At 43.9% G+C, this 26,675-nt stretch overlaps 2 protein-coding genes across 4 annotated transcripts in view; one reads left to right on the forward strand and one right to left on the reverse strand.

Annotated features, from left to right (window-relative positions):
• LOC148501331 (uncharacterized) overlaps window positions 1-2,177 on the reverse strand; it is a 276,950-nt gene extending 274,773 nt beyond the window's left edge. For all 3 annotated transcript variants that reach the window (XM_088450639.1, XM_088450638.1, XM_088450640.1), the window contains exon 1: window positions 1,636-2,177. In XM_088450639.1, the coding sequence (XP_088306765.1) occupies window positions 1,636-2,038 (403 nt within the window). In that variant the 5' untranslated portion in view covers window positions 2,039-2,177. The remainder of the gene's footprint in view (window positions 1-1,635) is intronic.
• Window positions 2,178-17,348: 15,171 nt separating this feature from the next.
• LOC148501334 (uncharacterized) overlaps window positions 17,349-26,675 on the forward strand; it is a 131,804-nt gene continuing 122,477 nt past the window's right edge. The window contains 2 exon segments of the mRNA XM_088450672.1: window positions 17,349-17,763; window positions 20,049-20,195. Of these exon segments, the coding sequence (XP_088306798.1) occupies window positions 17,349-17,763; window positions 20,049-20,195 (562 nt within the window).

Consider the following 26,675-nt stretch of genomic DNA (forward strand, 5'->3'; position numbering starts at 1 on the left):
AGCAATGGGTTCCCATAAGATTATTAGTATACAGGCTGCTAATTAATCACACTATTAGCATATAGCAATCCGCAGTATATCAAACCAATATAATCCTGTAAGGTGGTTTTAATAACAGAAGACAGTAATTAGCTGCACTGTTGAGTACATAGCAGTCCACAATACAATATGGCAATATTACTGAATAGAATAAATATCCAAATGTTTCTAAAAGGTGATACTAATTGATCATAGCAAGTGTTATTGTACCAGAGAGAACACAGGCATATAATACTAGTTACTGGAGAGTAATACTTGCGGGGATGAAATGTCAATGGAGGGATTGATTTTCCCAGCAGGAGGTCCCTTACTCAGAAATTGTTTACTTCAGCGCACGGATAATATATGCACGCCCATGCAATGGGGTTGAAACGCACTGGCACACCTGCGTTCGCCTGACCACCCCCCATCAGCACCCACAAACGGCACTTCATGTCAATCACTCTGCGATGGGTCTGCGTAGCCGCTGCGATTGCAGTTCCGATCACAGGGTCTGGCACACGCACTGCAATGCGTATGCATGCGCAATGCAAATGAATCAACTGATTGCGTGCGTATAAGCAACTGTGTTTTTTTAAACAAATATTTTTAAAAAATAAAAATGTTATTAAATCATTTAAGATAAGTTGAAATACATGTTATTCACCTAATTCACTCATTAAAAAACATGACAATTTCTGAGTGTTTTTTTAGAATTAAACTTCCTCCCACTCCCGCCTCCAAGATTTTGCCTGTGCTGCTCCCGACCTTTGGAACTCAGGGCCTGATTCAGAGCCAGGCGCTATTTGCGCTCGCTCGTTCATTAAAAAGGGGTGGCTATTCAAATGAACCGTTCGCACTTTGCGGTCTGTTCACGCCTCTATGTCTGAACGAGCGAACAAAACTTGCGGTCGTAATTTTGAAAAAGATGCCCCCTGGCCGCTCGCCCCATACGTCATGTCCGCTATTTAATAGATTAATCAAGTACATCGAACAGCGTATGAACTGCTCGCTATTCTTGTGGTTGGTTTTTCCTACCACAATCTTGCGAGCAGCTCTGACTATAAATCAACCAAGTGATGTGGTTAATGAAGCTCCTGTATTAATTATGCACACCTGTTTGTCTGCCCCTCCCCTTTAGAATGTAATCTCTTACGAGCAGGGCCTCCACCTTCTTGTCTACCCTCTTGTGCTTCTCCTTACTTTACTTTCACCTACTTCTTACCCCCCACCAGGGCAACTAACACTTGGCTGCTTACGCTCTGTTGCATTATCTAGGTGTTATGGTCACTAATGTAGCAATGTATATTATCCATGTCCTTGTCCTATTTTGTACTGAAAGTCAGTTGTCAAATTATTTTTGTACTTTGTAAGGCGCTGCGGATCACTTGTGGCACCATATAAATAAAGGATGATAATAATAATAATAATTTTTAAAAAATGGCAGTTAAGTGGTTAAAGATAAAGTTATCATTACCATTTGATGGCGGCAACCATGGGAACGCCTCCATCAAATGGTAGAAACACTAACAAAACCATCGATGGTCTGTCCATCCTTACTCTAGTAGTACACACAAGATTACACCAGTGATTAGCTAATTTAGTTGATCAATGTACCTGAAATAATTGGCTGTGGGATGATTTGGCTTCTGTCTGGAACGTTTTGAACTTCAATAAACTTCACATTTAAAGTGGTAGTTAATTGTGACTGAAGACTTTCCTCTAATCTCCTGTAATCACTGAGCGGGGGTCCTATGAACTCAATGAACAAGTTGCCTTCAATCTCTGTGCTGGAAGCTGGTGAAACCAGCTCAGTCTTCAGTACAGAGAGTCCGAATGTATCCCCAGCTTTTGCAATGACTTCTCTCAGTGATTCCTCTTGGAGTTTGTAGAGGACACGAACAGATTGCTCAGCTTTGATAACAGGACAAATGACGCCGGCTTCTGTCCGTGTGAAGTGATCACAGACACGGATCAGGGTTTTCTCCCTCCTGGCTCTTTTCGGAGAAGGATTCATCATGGTCCCCTGCTGCGATCTCTCTGCAGTGTCTCCTATTATTATTAGATGTCCCCTGGGATGTATAAAGGTGACTGTCTGTGGAAAGTGCGCGGAGACAAAGTACAGTAACTGGTTGTAATAGTTTGAAGCCTGAGAGAGAGGCGGGTCGGAAGATGGGCTGTGTCCTAGGAAGAAATATGAGGAAGTAAATACAATCAGTACAGTACGTGCAAAAGAAGAAATGAAAGTGTTGCAGGCTGAAACTTGTGATAACAGGAGATCTACACATATTTATGTCCAGAGTACAGGTAAGCCAATCTTTATATACTTTATGGGGTCTTTTTGTTTGTACATGGATTTGACCATAGAGCGACTGGCTAGTTAGTTAAAATTAATAAATAAATACCTTGTAATGATAAATCTATACAAAAATATAATATATATATATAATGTAAAAAAAGTGCAAATGCTGAAAGTGCAATATACGTGCAACAATGTGCACTACAGTATTATATGTGTCTGTATATAAAACTAAAGTGCAAATGCTAAATCATTCATATAGTGTAAATATTAAGTCACTTATTTCATAAAAGTATAGAAAGTGTAAAATCAACAGAAATGCATGTAAACAATAAATATTTTAGAAAGTAAAATGATTTAATATTTCAATATAGAGTTGAAACACCACTTGCATATTAGAAACAAAATGCAAAAAAATTAATACAAAATATGTAATAAATAAAAACACCATCAAAAGAAAATAGGTAGAGCAGCTTATCTGAGGAAGAAACTAGTAGTCCATGTGGCAGGAAAAAACAAGCTCCAACGCGTTGTGTCCTTTCAAGACTTCATCAAGGGACTATATGGAGTCTATTCATCAATGATTTTTTTTACTTAAAAAATGCAGAAACTATAAATTTCCGCATTTTCTTAAAGTATTTCTACTATTTAGAAATTATCTTCTCCATTAATTCCCATCCTGCAGAGTATCACACTGTAGGGATCAACCATTGATATCTACAGTGCATTAATGCTTTTTGCTATTCAGCAAAGCAAAATGCGTTAAATTACTCGAAAAATCTTTACTTTTTATATGTAACGCCATCTCAGAATGGCGTTATATAAAGAAAATCCTTAAATATCCCGAAAAGGTAATGTCTAGACGCCCTTCGCAGACAGGACCCTGACGTCATCAGATACTGTCCAACGTTATTCCCTACCATCGATGTGGGCATAGAGGGGGAATATAACCTTGTGGCGAGCATAGCGAGCCACCGAGCCCGAAGCGTGGTGAGCGGACAAGTTTGTTCTTTAGGTGGCCTTTATGGACAGGAAACTGCACTTCCACCCTCACTCACGTCACTTCCAGGTCCCCAGCACGAATGGGAAATAAGCTCTACCATCTCGAAAACTGCAGGGACAGAGGGAAAATTTCCCATAAGTCCCTGCAGGATCTTAAAACTCCGCCCAGTCTCCGTCCCTGCTTTGCGGTGACCACGGGGGTAAGTTGAACTCCAGCCTTTCAAAAGTGTCTAAATTGATTGAAATGTGTACACAGGCTTTATTATTCTGTATACATTTATATTAATATACATTTTAAATATAAAAGCACATAAATATAAATGTATACAGACTAATATAAAGCATGTACATATTTCAATCAATTTAGACAGTTTTGACAGGCTCTAGTTGGATATACCTCCGGCGGTCACCGCAAAGCAGGGACGGAGACTATTCGCAAGCGCATGACTGAGCATGCGCAGAAGCAGAAGGCTTTGTTTTCAGAATCCCGAAAACAATGCCTTCTGAGACATTGCAGGGACAGCGTGTAACCGCAAACAATGTCCCTGCATAAAAAAATTATGAATAGCAGCCCTAGGACCCCCATTTATCAATATATTTCTAGTGAAGTGGTAAATACCGTTTTCACTCGCCGTTTTTCCCCCCCTTATTTTCCTTGTATTTAACAATGATATATTCCAGTGCATGCGCTAATGGTATTTCACTTGTCTGCGCTGCTTTTAACACTGTATCAGCTCTGACGATAAATGGAAAGTCCTTTGTGCTGACAGACTGTCATGGGTCTCTGGGCACTGCACGCAGGACAGGTTGCCGGCATCCTAGTACTCCTGCGCTGAGCAGCTGAGCAATCCTATGGTCACTGCAGGGGTATGGAGCAGCTGTGGCCGGGACCTGAGAGTCAACAGATCACAGTCAGACAGCAGTTGAGCAAGCGTAGGCCTCCGAGCTGGGACCCCGCAGTGAGCAGTGTCCCGGTCTCCATGGCACCCACACCCATCATCCAGCGGGCCCCAACCCCAGAGCGGAGGGGGAGGAGAGAGGATGAGTGAGAACATGCTGCAGCGAGAGGAGACTTCAGGCTTCTGGGAGGGAGAGCGCTGCCCAGACACCACGCTGTTTATCAGCGGGTAGAAGCCAACTAATTGAGATAAGGTAAACAAGCGCTATTTTATACATAGTGCTTGTTGACAAATTCATGCTCAGTCATCTGCTATGAGGGGGCGAAATGCTGATAGTGCTGCTTAAAAACAGCGCTATCAGCTATAATAAATACAGAAAGGACTTAGGGCCTCATTCAGAGGCGGTCGGAGGATGCATGCGGTCGCTCAGAAACTGGGCGGCCACTTGCATCCTGACCGCCCGCCTCTGTTGTGGTCGTTAGGCTGTGGGTTAACACCCACAGCTCTAACGACCACTCCGGTGATGGTCGCGATGGTCAGAGACCATCGCAACCATCGGGGCTTACGACGAGACCCTAGGGTAGGGTCTCCCTTGTCGTAAGCCCCGAAGAGCTTCTGGCTCTGTCTGAGCAGGAAACTCTCCACTGACATCACTAGTGATGTCAGTGGGGCCACCCCCAAACGGTAGGCGTTCCCATGGGAACGCCTCTGTTTGGGCTGCCACCCCCCCGGCCCGCCTTCCAAACGGGGCGAGCTGTCAATCAACATCGACAGCTCGCCCCCTTTGGATCGAGACCCGCTATGTCGGTCGTAGCAGGTCTCACGCATGTGCACGACGGCGCCGTCGTGCGCATGCTCTGTGGGGGGCCATCAACCTGGTCCGAGCGCATCGGCACTAACGACCGGGTCTGAATGACCCCCTTAATTATCACTAAAAACAAATTTTAAACATAAAACTTGTTGATAAATGGGGGCTTTAAATTTTAATAGTTGATGAAAAAAAATCGTGATGATGTTGCCCGATAATATTCGGGGCACCATCGTCACTGTTGCTGAATAAAGCCCTATATCACATTATATAACCAAAACAAAATCCATACATATCCAGCCTGCTGAACACTAGGAAGCAGTGATGCTACTGTGCACATCTGGTTTTGCACAAGCTCCTGGAATATTCGCTATAAGCGAGTTGTTCAGTTTGGTTGCAAAATTAATTTGGCAGTTATTACATGAAGTTTCTCAACTTCTGTGTACCTAATTCTACCTATATGGTAAGAACGCAATGTTAGCATGCCCCAAGACAGTGTTTAGCATTGCTGTGCATAAAAGCACTGGATGGCCATCGATGGTCGATGCCAGCGATCTGATGGCTCTCCGCCATTGATGACATACAAAATGTTTACATTGTTTTTTTATTCTTCTCGCAAGGGCTGGGGGGGGATGTTACGGAGAACGCCATAACAAGGCAGCAGTGCGCTCTGCCGGCCCCACACTCTAGATCATGTTGTCACGCCTAGGGGGTGGGACTGCCGTCTCTGCGAAATAGAGCACTGTCTCTTTCCCCAGCCCGTGGGGCTTGTTATTATATATTTATTAAAATGTATATTATACAGCTTGTTACAGAGAACATTTCAGTCATTCCCATCAGTCCCTGCCCCAATGACATGGACACACGCACACACTGGGGTTAATTTTTGGCATAAGACAATTAACCTACAAGTATAAACATACAATATAATTGGTGTTTCACAATGTTTGAGCATTACAATACAATGTAATCAAATATAATTAAATATAAATATTTGTAGTACTCTCCACAGGAATCCCAATGATATAGATTCAAATAACATAAAAGAAACAATTAAGAGGTGTTAACAAATAAATAATTTAGAACTTTATATGTTCTTTAAAATCTCATGTGTCCATACTCATATGTGACCGCATACATGAACCGACTTAATGATGATATGATAAAACCGGTGACCTAAGGGGCTGAATTTGCTAAGAAGAAGTGGTTAAGTGTGAAAAAATATAGGTGAGGTCCCCCCCAAATTGATAAACAGCCCCGGACTTCTCAGCCACCAATCTTCCCAAACCACCACTGGGTTGATCCAGCCAGGGGGGTGACGCTATAGCAGGGAGACGCACAGCGTCGGGTCCCTGCCATAACATTAACCAACCCCAAACTGGTCAGCCAAGAGCTGAATGCCCTCTGAAAGTCAGGATCCCCCAAAAATGGGTCACCCCTCTCGAGGGACAACCAGCTTTTGTGTCAGGGCCTGGGGTTTTTGGACCCTGGATTGAATCAGGAGTCGAAGCAGGAACGGTCTTGTTAAACTCAAAGGCAGCTGGTTTAATGGGGGTATTCAGATTCATGGAATTAAACAAATATATAAATACTGTAACAAAAGTCCATGGGTGAACTGAGGATAAGTGTCTGGCAGAAAATAATAGTGCAATTGCTGTGGAATTGCAAAACAAGTGTCTGATAAAAAAACAAATCCAATAGAAGCAGAGAAGCAGGTAATGAATGAGTCCAGTTGATGTAAGGCAGGGAAACAGGTGCTTGGTAATGAACTGAAAGGGAAGAAAATCCAATAGAGGTATACTGAGGATCAGAGGTTTGTAAACTGCAGTGGGATCTGAGTGCAAGCGGCTGGTGGGCAACCAGTGGAGGGTGAGACGTGGGGTATAGCTGGTGCAGGAATCCTGGGAACTGCCTGGAATGCTGACAGGAAGCAAACGAGACACTGCTGAGACTGCAATATACCAAGGATAGGGAGCACAGGTAACTCTCACACAGCAAGACTGAGAACATGTACCAAAGGAAGGTGCAAGATAGGCTGCTGAGAGTCACATGCAAGGCTCCAACCTGATTGGCCCATTCAGGTCACATGCCCAAAACTAAGATGAAGATGAAGTTAACATTTCATATTGAATACCCCTCTTAGCCTACTTACAGGCTCAGCATTATGTCTGGTCACTCCAGGGTGCTCTCCCTGGAGTGACCAGATGATTATAATAATTACCCACTGGACAAACTATTAATAAATGAGAATCCCTCCTATAAAGCAAATTAGATTCACAATTGTTTTCTGAATACTCCTTTACAGTATGATACACTGAAAACTGGGTTGGCACAATGGAGAGATCAATCTTTAGTAACAAACAGGCTATTACAAACACTTGAAACATCCATTAAACTAATTTCTGCAGCGTCCTATTTTGAATTGGTTTTAAATGTATTTCACAGAACATATCTTACTCCTCACTTTAGATACCTAATAGGGATGATGGAGGACCACTTATGCCCCAGATGTGGATCTCCACGGGCTGACTTAACACATTGTCTATGGCAGTAGTCGCCAATCTGTAGCTCCAATAGCTCGCGGTCTTAATTTTGGTAGCTCACCTAGCTGCAGTACTGCCAAGTCAACTTGGAGGAAGTGACCTCTGATGTATCGATGCCATGGGTAGAGCCACAGGGAAGCACATCAGGTGATTGCCGAAGCCTCTACTGCAATCACCTGACGTGGTTCCACCCATGGTGTCTATGGCGGAGCGAGTGACTCCCCCCCCTGCCGGAAAATCACACAGCAGCCCTGCCTATAGCTTTTGCTCCAGATTTTTTTTTCTACAATTTTAGTAGCTCTTCTTGTGGTTTCTTTTTTCTAAAATAGCTCACATCTAACTTAAGATTGGCAACCATTGGTCTATGGGCAGTTCTGGATTCGGGTATGGGGCGATGTCAACCATCACTTAGTTGGGCAACTTTTTACCTGATGGCACCCGTGTCACACAAGGAGCAAGGAAACTGTTGATGGCCATCTCAGCTATAGCAAAAAAAGGTATTCTGCAATTGTGGATACAATCCCCCCCCCCTCCATTTCCACTATTTTTAGACAAAGTCTTTCATATAATTATAGTGGATCAAACCCGCACCAGTATCTATAGAACTTATAATATGAAATGTCCAGTAATTGTCCAGCAACTATTGGTTCTGTATCTAAGTACTCGCTATCATATATTAAATATTTCCTTATTTGTATGCAAGTATTAATTATGGTGCCACCCTGATGTCATAAGTCAATAATTTTAAAGGAGAAGACAAAGAAAGCATCTTGGAGAGTGCACTGTGAACCAAACAATGCATTCAAACTTTTATTAATGTTTGTCTAAAATAATATTTTAATTTCAAAGAATTGGGGAAATAATAAAAAAAAAAAATATATATATATATATATATATATATATATATATAGCCTGGAAAAATGAAGAGAGTGTATTAAAAATATATATATTTATTATATATATATATATATATATATATATATAAATGCTATATTGCTTATGCTCTGTGTGAAGCTGTGCTGTTTAAAGTTAATTTGTATCTTTGATCAGTGAAGTTCAACCAAATGATAGTTTTGTTTCTCATACCATATTTATATTGTGTCAAAAAGAGTATCAGGTCTAATCTTATGTGGTATGGAGCTTCTTGCCACTGTGGTTTAGATTTCAACTGAAAACATATACATTTCTTATATAATATCTGTTAATTCATGTGTCCATATGGTTTATATATTTTTTATTTCAAGTGCCAGAAACCAGGTGTATTGAAGGTGTTGGGTATGAAATCCCGGCTGTCAGGATGTCGCTGGTATGAATACCGACAGCGGCATCCCGACACTTATAGGACTGAACAGTGTTTTCCTAATTCCTACCCTAACCACTCCCCCCTCTAATGCCTAACCCTTACCTCCCCTGTTAAATGACCTTCAATTGTTCAGTTATTAGCCAGAGTTTTTTTCTATACACACCTTCAGGATGCCAATGGTCCGGATACTGGTGCCAGGATCCTGACCTGTCGGGATTTTGGCGCCTGTATTTAGACCGTCGGCATCCCACACGCCGGGATACCGACTACATCCCGTACTGAAGACCAATTTTGCTTCCACTGTATGCCCGTTTTGTGGAATAATATCTAATTAGATGCTGCTATCAATAACTTATATCGCGTATAATATTCAGTATATCAATACATTTGTCCGTGCTTTCATATATCTTATCTAAAGAAGTATGAATATTCACTTGTCCCTACGTTGGAGGGAAAATTCTACCTAGCGCAGTCACAATTAAAAAGTATCTCTGGACCACAGCAGTTAGTGTTGCCTATGATGATAACCGGGAGACCGTGGTTATGCCACCCCTTAACGGCAGACAATATCTGCCTAGTACGGTCACACTGAACAGTCTGTTATGGCCACAGCTGCAATTGCTGGCTGATGTGGTAACCGGGAGATCTCAGTCAGTCACCTCGCTCTAAGGTTACTTGCTGCTTGCGATTATAGCGGTCTTGCTTAAGGTAGTTATATTTCATCAGTCAGTATTCACCTATTTTGCAACAATATCAAGCACTTGGGGCACCATATATCAATATTATTATTATACACAGATATGGGCCCTCATTCAGAGCCACTCGCTAGCGGCAGTACGCTCGTTCCGAGCGATGTTCGCACATCTGCGCATGCGTACAGTTTTTAGTACGCATGCGCGAACCAGTCAGTGCGGCCGAAAATCGTTGGTACGCAATATAGCGAGGGCCTGCTATTTTGAGTGACAGAATGAGGCGTATGTGGGTGGTAACAGGGGAAGGTGCTTGAAAACGGGGAGTGGAGATCCGAACGCAGGCGTGCTTAAAGGTCAAAACGGGCGTTTTAAGGGAGTGCATAATTAATACAGCAGCGTCATTGACCACGTCACTTGGTTTTTTTTAACTCAGAACTGCTCGCAAAATAGCGGTTGAAAACACCAACCACAAGAATAGCGAGCAGTTCATACGCTGTATGATGTACTCGATTAATCTAATAAATAGCGGACATGACGTATGGTGCGTGCGGCCAGGGGGCGTTTTTATCAAATAAACGAGCGTATGTTTTGCTCGCTCGTTCAGACTTAGAGGTGGGAACAGACTGCAATTTGCGAACGGATCATTTGAATAGCCACCCCTTGTTTTTGAACGAACGACCACAAATAGCGAACGGCTCTGAATCAGGCCCATGGTTCATAATCTGAGCAGCAGCCGTGTAGAAGCCGACGGCCGTTTCACCATGGACTTTCTCAAGCCTCAACCCACACATGGCTTACAGAGAAAATGTATTTGAAACTGATAGCTTTGAGGCTGATGGTTAATTATGGTGATTGGAATATGTTTGTGGCAGATCACATACTGTATCATAAGGTTGTGATGCTTTGGTTTGTGTAATTATGTGTTAGTCTATATGTGTAAGTCTGTAGTGATTGGTGTTCACTGCAGTAGATGCTGTAATTATAGATATTGTAGTAGGCTTGTAAGTACTGTACACTGTTTGATGGATACCCCCCTTTAGGCCTTGAACCATGTGCTTGACTCAATAAGGGTTGTGTGTATAATGTGATACTAGGGATGGATACGATTGTATAGTTCAAATAGGTTTGTTATCATGAGAGATGAAGTTGGAATTGCATCTGTAGTTTGTTAATATGGCCGCCACCATGTGGCTTAAACAAAGGAATCCATGTTGGTAGTTATACCTTAGGCCTTGAACCATGTGCTTAATTCAAATAGGTTTGTTATCATGAGATTAATTCATTGGAATGGAGTCTGTAGTTTGTTAAGATGGCCGCCATCATGTAGCCAGAACAAAGGAATCCATGCTATCCTCTACCCCCCCTCCCCCCTCCGCTCCCCATTGAATCGTGTGCTGAACAATAGCAGGGCCTGGGAAGCCTAGGTCTGTGAATACTGGCTGTATTCTGATAGGATGGTGTGATTGTATTAAGATAGAATTGTTGGATATTGGAATCGGCTTATACAATGTTATAGTTTGTGCATTCTGGAACACAGAATGCAGTGTTTGCCTGAAAATATCACACAGTTGTGGTGTGTGAGAATGGTGCCCCTTTTACCAAAAATATCTTTAAGGTAAGATGAGCTCCACATCTCACTGATAGATATTGTATCTTCCAAAGAACATTAAAGATAATTTTCCCTATTACCATGTTTTGTTAGCAAACGGCATACAATATCCAATTTGCATATTTATAATAGTATTGCAAGGAATGTCTGATGAAGTTGGTGTAATGGAGGAGGTAAAAACCTTAGATGGATAGATATGTGAATTACTGGTTGCATTACGTTGGTATAATGTAGTATGTTATTATAGTTATGATCATTGATGGATATCAGTGTTGTAGGATGAGTTACAGAGGCTATAACATCATGGGAGTTTCCTCACATTCAAAATGGAGTTTATCTTTGAACCATGAGGCTTGGAAACAAAGAACATGTGGCATCCCATCCCCCATACATCCCACACACCCATAGTAATTTTCTCTCTTTCTTTCTCTCTCTCTGTATTATCTCTGTATATCTTACATTGTATTTGACTAATACAGTACAGCAGGGATGGGGAACCTCAGGCCCGGGGGCTGTATAGGCCCGCGGAGTCATTTGGTCTGGCCCTCTGAGCTTTTTTCTGCTAGCCTCATCTAGCTAGCAGGGTGCCTATAATGGCACCCTGCAGCCAGAATCTATGCAGCAGTGCCGCCTGGGGCGTCCTTAGGATGCTTCAGACGGTCACACCCCTGCCCTTACAGCTCTCCGGTGCATCCTGAGGATTCTCCGGGCATTGCTGTATTTACCGGCAATTGTGGCCACGCCACCCATATGATGTCAAACAGAGAGGGCGTGGCCTGCACCAGGCCCGCGAATATCGGTGGCGGGATAGCCCCGGGCTATCAGCTTTGGGTGCCCTGGAGAGGGTGACCCCTTTATTGGGGGGGTCCCCAGCTCTCCAGGGATCCCCGGCCTGGGCTGACTAGCGGTCAGGGCTGATGCTGCGGCTGGGGGGCCCGGTGAAAGGGCTCCCCTGGCTGTGGCATCAGCTCCCCGCTAGAAAAAGTCCAGTGCTGGTTCTGGAACATACAGGGGAACCCTACTCATTTTTTTCCCCTGTTTTTCCAGAACCAGGACCGGATCAGAGCCCAGAGCTGGTTGCGCAGAATACGGGGGACCCCCTACGTCGTTTGTCCCCCGTATTTTGACAACCAGCACTGGTTCTGACTAGCCCGGTGCTGGTTGTGCTTAAGTACAGGGGACCCCTACGTCGTTTGTCCCCTGTATTTAAGCACACCCAGCACTGGGTCACTAATGCCCGGGGCTGGTTGCTCTTTTTTGGGGGGTGCACGCCATTTTATTCTTTTTTTACACAGGTTTTTTTTTTTTTTTTTTACCACAACAGCACAGACGGGTCTCACGGACCTGTCATTGCTCTGTGCCAATCACACAGATGCATGTAGCATGGATCTCCCGGGACCGTGCTACATGCAAATGGACACCATAACACTGATTGGCTTCCTGTCTGCCACTGCAGTGCCACTCCTAGATGGGCCACGTGTTTGTGCCGCCCACTTGTGTCGCTTAGCATAGTCATCCAGCTACCTCGGTGCAACCTTTTGGACATGAAAACACTATTGTGAGGTGTGAGGTGTTTAGAATAGACTGGAAATGAGTGGAAATTAAGGTTATTGAGGTTAATAATAGCATAGGAGCAGAGAAACCAACAAATTCTGTGATTTTAGCTGTTTTTATGCTTTTAAAAAAAAAAATACAGATCCAAAACACAAAACCCAGAACCCAAAACACGGAAGGGTGGTTTTGGCAAAACCAATCCAGATGCAAAACACGAAGAAAGATCCAAAACCAAAACACAAAACACGAAATGTGGCTGGTGCACACCCCTAATTAATATACTGAATATTATACGCGATATGTTACTGATAGCGGCATCTAATTAGTTATTATTCCACAAAACGGGCATACAGTGGAAGTAAAATTGGTCTTCAATATATCTGGTTTCTGGCACTTGAAATAAAAATATATAAACCAAATGGGCGCATGAAATAAAGACATTATATAAGAAATGTATATGTTTACAGTTGAAATCTAAACCACAGGGGCAAGAAGCTCCATACCACATAAGATTAGACCTGAAACTCTTTCCTGATACAATATAATATGGTATGAGAAACAAAACTATCGTTTGGTTGAATTTCACTGAACAAAGGGCCTGATTCAGACCCACTCGCAAGCGGCTGTCCGCTCGCAAGTGGGTCGATGTTGTGCACTGCGCATGCGCACGACGGCGGGAGCTCCGTCGTGCGCATGCGCCAGACGCAACGAGCGAAGGACTTTCCTTCGCTCGTTGTGTCTGATCAAAGGGGGCGTGCTGTCGATGTTGATTGACAGCACGCCCCCTTTGGTGGGCGTGCCGGGGGCGTGCCTCCCAGATGGGGGCGTTCCCAAGGGAACGCCTACCATCAGAAGCCGGCCCACTGACATCACTAGTGATGTCAGTGGGAGTGATTTTGGCTCTGATAGAGCCAAAATCACTCCGGGCCTTGCGGTTGAAAAACTCAACCGCAGGCTCCGGCTCGCAGCGGCGATGGTCGCGATGGTCAAGACCATCGCGGCCATCAAACTGCACGCTCGTATAGGCTGTGGGTGGTGACCCACAGCTATACGAGCGTCCAGGAGGACGCTCCATAATTATGGAGGACGGCCCTCATTCAGAGCGTGCGCTCTGCTCAGAGCGTACGGCTCTGAATGAGGGCCAAAGATACAAAGTAACTTTACTTAGCACAGCTTCACACAGAGCATAAACAATATAGCATTTCTATTGAAGGAGGAGGTAATATAAAGACAGTAGCTGGAAGAGTATATATATATAATATAAAAAAATGTTTTAACATATTTCACTAATTTGTTGAAATTTAAATATTATTTTAGACAAACATTAATAAAAGTATAAGTTTAATTGTATTGTTTGTGTCACGACCAGGGCTGACAGGCTGCCGAGATCACGGTACTTACCACTCCGGGTGCTTTGGCATGGCATTTCAAGCAGGGGGGGCAGGTTCCTGGAGAGCAGCGCTGGGTACTGTGAGCTTCCGCAGACCAAGGGCTTCCATCTGGAGGCAGGTGAGAGGGGTTGAGATTGGCAGCGCTTCCGCGTGGTGACCACTGGACGCGGCCATCTTGGATTTGGGTCACATGTTGTTTGGGCCAATCAGGTTCAGTAATGGCTGGGGAGGCTAGCAGCCAATCCTGCACTACCTGAGGGTACTAAAGGGCTGTCAAGAGGCTCCTTAGTTGCCAGTGCAACGTCTATCACAGCGTATGCTGTGAGCTAGTTCTCTGTGCTCCCTTGCTCGTTTAAAGTGCCATTTCTCCAGTGTGTTTCTGCAGCGTCACCTCTCAGCCTTGGTGCGGTTCTGCTCCTGCTACTACCTGTCTCCTGACACCGGCTACCTGCTTTTACCCAGCCTATCCCGGGTCTCCGAGTTCCGCCAGTGTCTCCCAGCCTTGTCTGACCCCTTCGTGTACCACTCCTTCATGAGTCATACTCCCCTAAGGCTGGCTGCTTTCAAGTACCAGCAAACGAATCCTCACTCGTCATCCGATTCCACTCCGGGTCCAAGTGCACGCCAAGCCGTGACAGTTTGGGTCATAGGCCCTGATTCAGAGCCAGACGCTCTGACAGAGCGCTCTCTCTGAATCAGGGCTGGTCTTTTTTTTTTTTAGAACAGCCTCCTGGCCGCTCGCATAGCTGTGGGTGACCACCCACAGCTATAGCGAGCGGCCAGGAAGATGACCGCGATGGTCAAGACCATCGTGACCATCGGGCTTGCGACGAGACCCTTGTGGTAGGGTCTCGTTGCCGCAAGCCCCAGAGAGATTTCAGCTCTAACAGAGCCGAAATCTCTCCCACTGACATCACTCATGATGTCAGTGGGGCCGCCCCCAAACATGGGACCGCCTCAGTTTGGGCTCACTCACACAGCCCGCCCACCAAAGGGGGCGTGCTGTCACTCAACATCGACAGCACGCCCCCTTTGTTGCGAGACCCGGAGCGACGCAGTGCCCGTCGCAATCCGGGTCTCGCGCATGCGCACGATGGAGCCGGCTCCGTCATGCGCATGCGCACTGGCCCACCATCGACCCGGTTGCGAGCGTACTGCACTTGCGACCGGGTCTGAATCAGGCCCAGAGTGCACTCTCGAAGATGCTTTCTTTTTTCTTCTCCTTTGGAACTCTTTCATGTATTCAGAATGGAGTGGCTGGAGGGATCACTACAAGGGAAGGTTTACTGAAAATTATTTTTGAACCACTCCAACTCACTTACAACCACTTAACTGATGTGGTCGTATGGAAAGCGAATGCACTTCAGCTGACAAAGTGCGACCTCACCTACCCGCTGTGTTTTTGAAGAGGACATTTGTTCTACACATGCGTAGAACGCATCTCCTCTGACTCCCCGGACTTGACTGCGACCCGGCAATTGCTGCCCGGTTTTGCTGAAAAAAGTCGTCAGTTAAGTGGTTAAACAACTGTTTTTTAGGAATACGTTATGATATGAGACTCGGGTACAGTATGTTCCCTGGAACCCCCAAATTCTCTTTCTGATTCTTAGATCATGATGATCTATACTTTGGTGATCTCTTTTCTCCTAAATATGGATGGAGTGAATGTAGATGGCATGGATCCGGGTCCACACCATATTTATCAGTTTAATTTTTTCTTTCTTTTTATTTTTCTGACAACAATCTAGAACATACTGCTCCTGTACCCCTGAATATTGGAAACGCGTTATTGAAATACAATGTATTCTACTCATATTGAACATATTTCTTTTATTTGTGATTTTGTATTTGCCATGCTTCAATAAAATAACATTTGTTTGAAAAAAAAGAAAAGAAAAATACTCTCTGTATTATATGGCGGTAACCACTAATATCTCTACTGTATGGAGGACACATCTATTCTTTGTATTATTATATGTTGGTCACTGATGCTCCTTGAATTGTATAGGGGGTCACGGATACCCACTGTATAATATGGCGATCTCTGCAAGGCACAGGGGTGGGTGAGGTTGTGTAATACAGGCAGCAATACTTATGTTTGAGCCATGGGACAGCGGAGCCATTTAAATGAAAAGAAACTCAAGAACCACAGAATAAATGCATCAGACACTGGTACCTTAATGTAACGGGACTCAAAATGGGTTTTACACTCACACTGCAAACATTACAGTATTTACAATGTATTCAACCAAGCAAAGGCTGACTCCTATATATTGGGAGAGGGCACCAAGTATTTGCCCTGAATGACAGAAAGACTAGTTTCACCACAGAAGAGCTTTGGTTTAAGCCCCACTCATCGTAAGGTTAAAATGAAAGGCACATAATTTGTCCCCATTGCCAGGAACAGCTCATGCCAGCCTGATACAGGTATGTCGCTTGTTAAATTGAGTCAAGCTGCTAGCAGTAAGTGGTAGAAGGAGAGTTACCCAGTGGCGTATCTATAATGAGTGCCCCCGCACCGCACACACTGCACCCATATTTTTTTAAACTTACCTGTCTGAGGTCAAGTGCGCTGCTTACCGGCGTTCTGCGCATGCGCAGTAGACTCCGGTCACACTCTAGTGCCCGGAGTCTACTAATGCTCCGGTGGCTAGCCAGCTGTGTCAGTCGGCTGCCAACCACTGGGGAGAGGGGAGGGGGCCCCGCACGGAGAGTGCACACGGGCCCCCTCCTCTCTTCAGACGCCCCTGGAGTTACCAAAGTAATAATCTGTGACTTCTCTCTTGGTAAATTGTGAGAATCTCAGATATCCCCTTTTTCTGTTATATTCTACAGTGAAAGGGCTTATAATAGAGTCAGGGTAGCTGGGAGAATTAATGGGCCCCACCAGGTAGGAATACTGGAGCCCTCTGTATGTGCTGAGCTGCACGCTGAAGGGAGGATGGCTGTGCATCTGCTCCCCACCCCCTCCTGGGTACAATTATATATTATAGATAATATTTAAACATTGTTTAATATCGTTCATCATTAACACTTAAAATTTTCAGAAATTTGTGTCTCTGCTCTGAGGATAATTTGCATTCTAGAGATTATCCTGCAGTTGCAGAACAGAATAAAGACTGAAATAGTTCTGACCTGGATATAATATTAATATAATGTACAAGAATTTCAGAAGTGTTTCCCTAAATTGAATGTAAATTATTCATTTTGCTTTTTATAGGGATTACAAGATGGCACGTTTATCTAAGAAACCGAGAATAGATGAAACGTTTCCTATTCATTTCCGGCTGTGTGACTCCTTTGTCCGTACCTCAGAGAGATTAATATGCCCCATCATAAAGGCAGAAGAGTCGGTGTGTGTCCTATACAAACTTCAGGAACAGTCATTAAAGGACATTTTATGTGAAGCTGGAGAGACGTTGGGTCTGGAGTTAATCAGCGTTAAATGTTGGCCAAATATAAAATGCTGTAGAGTGAATGGCAACATTTTTATTGAATATAGAGCGTCTAAGCAATGGGATGAAGATTCATTTAAAACGTATATGTCTTCTCTTCAATCAAAGCTACAAAATCTCAACATAAGAAATGTTTTAATTGATCAAGTAATTGAACAATCAACACTTTTACCACAGCCTATAATTACAGGTAAGTATATGTTCCTGCACAAAGCTATTATGTCTATAACATTAGCTGTTGTCATGTCAGCCTGCAAGGAGAAAAATATGTTTCTAAGTTATATCTTTCCAGCTGTTACTAGACCAGAAACCCAATAAATTGCTCATAGAGTGTATTTCCCATGTGCAGGTGTTCTCAGTGGAACAAGATAAGGTTCTTGGATAGAAAAGATGATAAGTAAGCCACACAAACAAATATCTCAGGGTTTTCTTTACCTCTCTCTGTGTTCTCTGCATATGTCTGTGATAGCAAAGCCATAATCTAGATGTTGCGATCAACACCAACAGCCGGGGGAGGGGGGGGGGGGCACACACCTCTAATCTAGGAGGTGGTGGGGGAGGTGGAATACCCATCGCATATCAACTTCAATACATTGATGTTTGTAAAGCATTAATGTTTGATTCCAGCCGTCTTTTCCTTCCTGGAGGCTGGCACCATTCAGAACGCAGTAGGAGACTGGAAGCGGAATATCAATAAACTCTGGCCATCGATTGTGGGGAGAAACTTATCGATCTCTCATCATCATTGGCAAAAGCATCGGTCATCGTCTCCAAAACATCAATGATTTCAAAAAGAGCAACAGTAATGTCTCAACCCTACCCCGTCATCTTCCCCCTCTCTCACTTTTACCCATACATCTTTCTCATCTCCCCCCCTATCCTTCTCTCAGCCTATTTTTTTTTATCTCTATCCACCCCCCATCGAACAGTCTCTCGCTCTCTCAACTATTATATCTCGCTTATCAGCTCATGCTGTCTGTGTTCAGCAAGTGACATTATTGGGGTACAGGCTTTTTGTACAGAATGTATGTGACGTTGAACATTGGGGTACAGGCTCTGTGCAAAGCATACAGCAGGTGACATTATTGTGGTACAGGCTACGTGTACAGCAGCTGACATACAGTAATTGTGTTACAGCATTTATATATGAGGTGACCATGTGGTGCCATGTGATCCGGTGTGACCTCCCCCTGTAGCCACAATTGGAGCCCTTTTTAAAAGTGCGCTTTATTATTAGTCCCATATCACCATCCTCAGATTCTCCTTGCTCAGTTAATCGTATGTCCAGCCCATTATGGTGATCTGTCCTCTGGTCTCTCTGAGCAGGTAGCAGTCAGATGCTGCTGGCAGGCCCACCAAACTCATTCTGTATTTGAGAGGTTTATGGATCCGACAGGTACTCTGGTAGAGGAGCTTCACCCATCTCTAGTGACATTCAATGCCAGAGTACCTCTCCTTGCCACCATAGGTCCTGTGATTCTGCCACATTGTTTGGGGCACTGCCCTAAGAACGACCACTCCCTCACTGCAGCCACAATCCATCCTTTCCTGTCCGTGGAGATCCTAAGTGCCGATTGCCAGTACTTTATGCCTCAAGGGGTCTGTTTAAGCCTACCTAGCATTCCTGCTAGACTGCGAGCAGACAGGGCACTGGAGGAGCTGGCAGGGAGCTCTGCACGTGCCTCCCAAAAAGGGGCGCGGCTGACCAGGGAGGGACTTGGCTTTGTGACACGCCTCCAATTTCTCACACTTGGGAGCGTGCCTAGCACTTACAGAGGTGCTGTGCTTCCCCCCAAGCTCTCTCTTCATGGTGAATAGATGCGCATGCGCATGTCGTCTATCCACCCAGCGGTGATCGTTCACCGTCAACTTTACTGCGGCCCGCGGGTGTGGAAGGCTCAGGGCATGCTGTTTTAGCGGAACACAGCTAAAGGGTAGGGCACATTTTGCCCTTTTAAAATTGGGCGGGGCGTGGCACCCCGCTAAAACAGCCTAGTGGGAACACTACTACCTAATGTTTTGTTTTAATGCTTTTGGTTTTGGTCGGTTACAGTTATATTTGCAGTGTGCAATATGACATGCATGCATAAACAGGGTAACCTATATACTGTCCCGCAAGAGAAATCTTATCTGTATATGCTACGATAACATATCTAATAAATTATTACCGCAATAGAAAATCTATTATCACCGTAACTTGCCATTAAAATATTGCAGCAGCAACTGAGTGGTTCTCGGCTGGCTGGCTGGCTGGCAGTGGTAAGAGGAGATTCAGCGTTTCATCAGGCCACTGTTAGGGCATAAGTGAATGCATGATTCAGCATATAAATTCACACATAGGCAGTGGAACAGGAAGCCCAGAATTGGGGAAGTAAAATATATGTAAAATTTACACTACAGCTCATTAATTTCAATGCATCCCCAGATCGTCAATTTCTATGTAAAGGATGAACTTGATACGTGTGTTTTACACAGAAATGGGGCCACCTGCTGTGACTCACGGGATCGGCATTCCCGCAAAACCATGCAACCTAACCATGAGGCCACGCCCCTTATATCGGGCGAGCATCAGCGCCATGCGCAAAGGTTCCTCTTCCTGGGGTAAAGAAGATGAGAGATATGGTAACAGCTGGATAATGTCTGATCCCTGAAAATAAACAAATTTTGCCCGCAACGTCACGAGGTGCTCGTATGATATCAGATACATGCCCAATACTGTTTTGAAAGTGATTCATCAACACATACACAGTGGAAGAATTACGGTATTTGCCTTGTACTGTGAACACTTGTGAAAACCTGTAAAGTGGTCTCGTAAATGGCTCCCAGGAAGGAGTTATCAATCGAAAAGCGATCTGTTATAGTCGCTTTGAGAAATGCAGAGCATAGTCTGCGTGAAACAACGACAACAGATGCTAAAGGGGGTGAAAAAATAAATCCCTCCGTGACTGCTTGCCTTTGTCTTGATTTTAGGACTTTCTGTGCTGACATGGAATTCGGATGATTATGAAGAGGCTGTACAGCTATGGCCAAAAGTTTTGAGAATGACACAAGTATTGGTTTTCACAAAGTTTGCTGCTTCAGTGTTTTCAGACCTTTTTGTCAGATGTTACTATGGTATACTGAAGTAAAATTACAAGCATTTCATAAGTATCAAAGGCTTTTATTGACAATTACATTAAGTTTATGCAAAGAGTCAATATTTGCAGTGTTGACCCTTCTTTTTCAAGACCTCTGCAATTCGCCCTGGCATGCTGTCACTCATCTTCTGGGCCACATACTGACTGATGGCCGCCCATTCTTGCCTAATCAATGCTTGGAGTTTGTCAGAATTTGTGGGTTTTTGTTTGTCCCACCCGCCTCTTGAGGATTGACCACAAGTTCTCAATGGGATTAAGGTCTGGGGAGTTTCCTGGCCATGGAACCAAAATTTCAATGTTTTGTTCCCCGAGCCACTTAGTTATCACTTTTGCCTTATGGCAAGGTGCTCCATCATGCTGGAAAAGGCATTGTTTGTCACCTAACTGTTCTTGGATGGTTGGGAGAAGTTGCTCTTGGATGTTTTGGTACCAGTCTTTATTCATGGCTGTGTTCTTAAGCAAAATTTTGAGTGATCCCACTCCCTTGGCTAAGCAGCAACCTCACACATGAATGGTCTCAGGATGCTTTACTGTTTGTGCGATGTGTGAGTTTCATGAATTGACCCAATTTGTTTCAATAGATCTATTACCTGTCACAGGTTATGCCTTAAGTTTCTAGCAACTGTAGAAGCAGTATAGGGTGGTACAGCAAAACATCAATGGCAGTAAAATATTGTAATTCCAGATACAGCAATACTTTTTAAATAGACATGGGAAGGCTTTTTCATTCCCTTGATAAGTAAGGACAAGCACTTTCATAAATAGACCCCATAGTATTATTTTATTATATTAAATTATATTGCGCCGCAAGGGTTCAGAAGCATCATTAATAGTGTTGGAACTTACAGCAAAATTACATAGGGTACATTGGTGATCAGACAGGGCAAGTTACCAGCTTTACAAGTGTTCTTTTTATAACCCACATGTTACTAAATGATATGGAGCTCACAGAGGTAGAGGAGGCCCTACTCTCAAGATCATACATTCTAGAGGGGCTACGGGTAGACGCATAAATGGAGCCGAGTTGGATAATGCAAACATAGGCATATATTTATAAGGGGCGAAGGGTGTGCGGTGCACATAGGCCTCTGGGTCCTGAAGGGCCCAGCACCACACACCCTGCACCCAGAGTATATTTACCTTGCGCTAGCAAGTGGGTCCTGCCATTTTTCCAAATGTTCTTTGCTTTTACTGCGTGGTTTTCCAACTGTGAGGCTGTATCTTCCCCCCACCATTAACTAGCTTGTTGAACAAACTGCTCAAACATTCCCTCCCACTGTACGAGCTGACCTAGCCTCTCCTGCAAAAGGGACTCATTTTAAAGCCTGCACACACAGGCTTGGCCTGCCACTGTAGCCTGTATCTTAAGCATGCAGTTAGAACCAGAGTTCGAACTGGATTTGGACTATTGACTACTTTCTAACCAAAGTTTAAACAATTTTACGAACACACAGGAATGCTGCCACTCCACCTTCATTTACATTCCCCTGAGACTGGGTTCGCCTGCTGTCTCATGCTGCAGCCAAATCGAACTCCACAAACTGCTGAATGCGACAAACCCACACACTCGAGCGAAGGAGACTCTGTGGCTTTTTGCCGATCACTTTATCATTTTTTAATTTCGGATTAAGTTTAACATGATTTTAACTTAAAATGCGGTCACCATTTATTCTTTTTTATTTTTTTTCTCCACCTGGACGTTATACTTCCGGTACTTGCACACCCTGCCAGATGTAACCTATGCAGTGTGCCCCAGATGTCTGCCTCGGATGGTTCATTCTTGGGCAGGATGAACAAACACGTGGATGTATTCATTCAGTGCATTTCATATTTCAAATGTTTCAGTCACCCGTAAATCTCATGCCCGAACTGCAGCACTGTTTGCTGTATTTACCATTCCCTGCTTTGTAAAATGTACTTCTACCCCACTGTATGATATACTGGTGTGCTATACATCCACTGAAGTGCATCCTCCATGGGCCGGATGTACTTCATGTGGATCTATTCACACAGGGTATATCATACTGCCACACACGTGTCACTTTTCCCATATATTCCTTGGGTCCTTGCATGGTTTATCGCCCACAGTGCAACCTTCGTAGTGCGCCCACCATGGCTGCCTCACCTGGTACACTCGTGGATGGGATGAAAAATACATGGACCTGACTATTATGTTGGGACCCTACTCCTAGTATCAGGATGCTGCAACCACCCATTTTGTGTCATCTCTTCTAGGCGTAACCTATTCCACCCAGGGTAATCCTACGTAGTGCGCCCAAGACGGCTGCCTCATTTGGTACCTTTGTGGGTGGAATATATAACCCATGGAAGTTATTTCCCAAAATGTCTGCACCAACCCTGCAATAAGCTTATTGTGCTCTCTAGGTTTCGATTTATTTTAATTATCTCTGTGGTTTTCTATTTTTTTGCAACACCAAATCCTTGTACAATGTACCATGTTTTCTGATGTCTGTAAAGCGACTTTGAGTCCTATGGGAGAAAAGCGCTATATAAATAAAATTATTATTATTGTTATTATTACTTAGTTAGTTATATTTTAGAGAAAGTGTAATTCCGGTGGGGGGGGCTCCAAGTATACTGTACATACGCCGGGTTAGGCTACACAGGGTTGGGGTTATAGGGAGGTTTGTTTTGGGTATTTTTGTGTAATTTTACTCTAAGCATATGTTTAGTCTGTAGTGAGGCAATAGTTTGGATATATGTTTATGGTGGGTGTAAATCTTTATATTCTATTGAATATCCTTACTTCTATCGAATATCTATTGTTTATTTTGCTTTTTTTCTATGCACACCCAAATTGTGTAGTTTTGATATCTGGGCAGATGTGGATATTTTTCTTATATATGATATCTTGTAATTTTTTGCGATACAATTTATATATCTAGAAGTGGCGGGATATTTGTGTACCCTCATCCGACATTGTGGAATATAGTATATATCCTTCTTGAAATGTAATCTCAGTCACTTTGGTACATTGTCCTATGCCAATATATAATATGTATCGTATTTGTTTCCCTGCACCTGCCATGATATATATGTTTTATTGTTTCTTTTTTTAGCATATTGTATATGTTTAAAACCAATAAAAAAGTATCGAATTTAAAAAATAAGCAGGCTTTATCTATCTGCATAACATAAAACTTTTGGATGTGCTCCACAATAGATTCGGTGAAAAATAAAATACACCATGATAAGCTCTTCATATTCTATAACCAACTAATGAGTGAGAAGTGACGTTATTATAGATATCCAGTCACTATGAATCAAACACATTACTGAGGCAGGATCAGTTTTCATAAGGACTGACCAAAATTGTATCAACTTCCTGTGGGTTAAAACGTTGTGATCTCACAAATAGTGGTTGGTTGTCTGGCTTTTTCCAATGATGGCTCCCTTAATACATGATTGTCTTAGACCTAGGGCATATAGCACATTAGGAGGCCCCACATAAATTTGCAGAACATAAAGGCTTACATTCAACGGTCTCAAGACAATATAACGTGCAAATAATGCTGCGTAGGGGTTTCTTACATTGTAGAATTCCAGCAGGCAAAATCAGGGACCTGTAAGTAGTTGTAGTAGTTTTATATCTCGATTTGTTGATATGTGTGTACTGTTTGAACGATGGTAAGCAGAGTAAATAGTAGACAGTAGTGTTGTAATCCCAGATGCTACAGAAAGCTCAGGACTCAACCAGTAATATGGTTTATTTTGCAACAATGTGTCTGTACAGCCGTACTGACAGTTTACATACACGTTGTATCTGGATGTAGCACTTGAGCGGAACATACCAGTCACCAGCTGGCGATGTATGTGGCTTTGTAGCAGGTATATCTGAGGTATATAGCAGGGTCTCTCTCTAGCGCTTATACACAGTGACAAGATGGCACTGAGCATGTGCAGAAGACTTAACCAGCGGCCATCTTTGGCAAATGCTTCTTAGAGGAGTATTATGAAGATAGCTGAGGAGAGCACTCCATACTTCAACATTGTTAAGGTTAATGGTTAAGAGAGACATATACTTTATGGCTTGCACTTAATTTGTGTTCAAGAATGGCACACAGAGAATATACAGATTTAGAATTTGAGTCAATGCTAAGTCCATATAAGAGTTTCAGTATACTTTTTATTTCATTTGATACTGAAGGTCATTGAATTGCCTTTGATAGAAACTGAAGAGGAGACTCAAGTCTTTAAAACAAGGCTGAGATACTGAGATTTATGATGTGTGTATGTGACATGCCTCCTCCTACACTCCTCTCCCTGTCACTTCACCCCACTGCCATCCACATCTCCCTCCCTGCCCACCTCCTACAGGTTCCCTTTCTAGCTCAGGTGCCCGCACCATCACTAAACTCTATTCGTATCGGTCCCCCAAATTAATCTCACCTCCACTTCACAGCAACCCGGATAATCTTATTCACATCTCCCCCACAAATGCTATCTCTCTATCCTGTGCCCTCTGGAATGCCAGGTCAGTCTGTAATAAACTGGTCCCCATCCATGACCTTTTTATCTCCAACTCCCTGAATCTCCTAGCCATTACTGAAACCTGGATCTCACCCTCTGACACCACTTCTCCTACTGCTCTATCCTCTGGGGGCCTTACCTTCTCCCACACACTCCGGACTGGGGGTCGCCATGGTGGTGGTGTTAGGGGCCTTCTATCCACCAGTTATTCCTACCAGCTAATACCCTCTGAACCATCCCTTACATTCCCCACATTTGAGGTTCATGCTATACGTCTCTTCCAACCAGTAAACCTCAGAGTAGCTGTCATTTACCGTCCCCCTGGCTCTCCCTCCAAATACCTTGACAACTTTGCTTCCTGGGTCCCTCACTTTCTCTCCTCAGATCTTCCCTCCATTATCCTAGGTGATTTTTATATTCCTATTGACATCCCACAGAATCCTCTGCAGCTAAACTCCTTACCCTCACCTCTTCATTTGGTCTCGCCCAATGGACCACATCACCCTCCCATGTGAGTGGGCACTCACTTGACCTGGTCTTTATTCACCGTTGTGATATTTCTGATTACTCCAATTGCCCATTCCCCCTCTCTGACCATCACCTTCTCTCTTTTAACCTATCCATCTCTCCTTCCCTTCCTATAACTCCTAAGGCTACCATTACTAAACGTAATATTGAGGCTATTGACACTGTTGCTTTTTCCTCCCTGCTGGACTCTCTTCTCTCCCCTATCATTTCTCTCTCCTGTCCTGAACAAGCTACTTCCCTGTACAATTCCTCCCTTACTTCTGCTCTTGATTCTGTTGCTCCGGCAATAACTACACTGCACCAGATACCTACAAAAGTGTTCAAGAATTGCAGAGCGTCAGTGGAGAAAGTCACGCTCTAAGGCTGACTTCTTCCATTTTAAATTTATTCTCTCTTCCTACAGTGCTGCCTTGTCTCTCTCCAAACAAACATATTTCAGGAACCTCATCTCCTCCCAGTCCACAAACCCCCAGCGTCTCTTTGCCACTTTCAACTCCCTCCTCTGCCCTTCCCCTCCTCGCCTTCCCTCCTCGCTCTCTGCCCTCGACTTTGCCAACTACTTTACATCTAAAATTGACTCCATACGTGCGGACATCTTATCCCATCAGACCCTCAGCACTCCTCCACCTCCCTGCCCTTACCACCCCTCCCCTTCTGTCTTACCAACTCTGACATCGTTCTCCCCTGCTTCTGGAGAGGAAGTCATGGCCCTCATCCGGTCCTCCCCTCCTTCCACCTCCCCTCTTGACCCTATCCCTTCCCGTCTCCTCTCCCACCTGTCTCCTTCTGCCTGTTCCCATCTGGCTCACCTCCTTAATCTCTCCCTATCATCTGGCACTGTCCCTTCTGCATTCAAACATGCTCTTGTCTCCCGCATTCTTAAAAAACCTACCCTTGATCCTAACATACTTTCCAACTATCGACCCATCTCTCTTCTCCCTTTTGC

Source organism: Taudactylus pleione, unplaced genomic scaffold (genome assembly GCF_031769625.1).
Source record: "Taudactylus pleione unplaced genomic scaffold, aTauple2 ptg000520l, whole genome shotgun sequence".
NCBI lineage: Eukaryota > Metazoa > Chordata > Amphibia > Anura > Myobatrachidae > Taudactylus > Taudactylus pleione.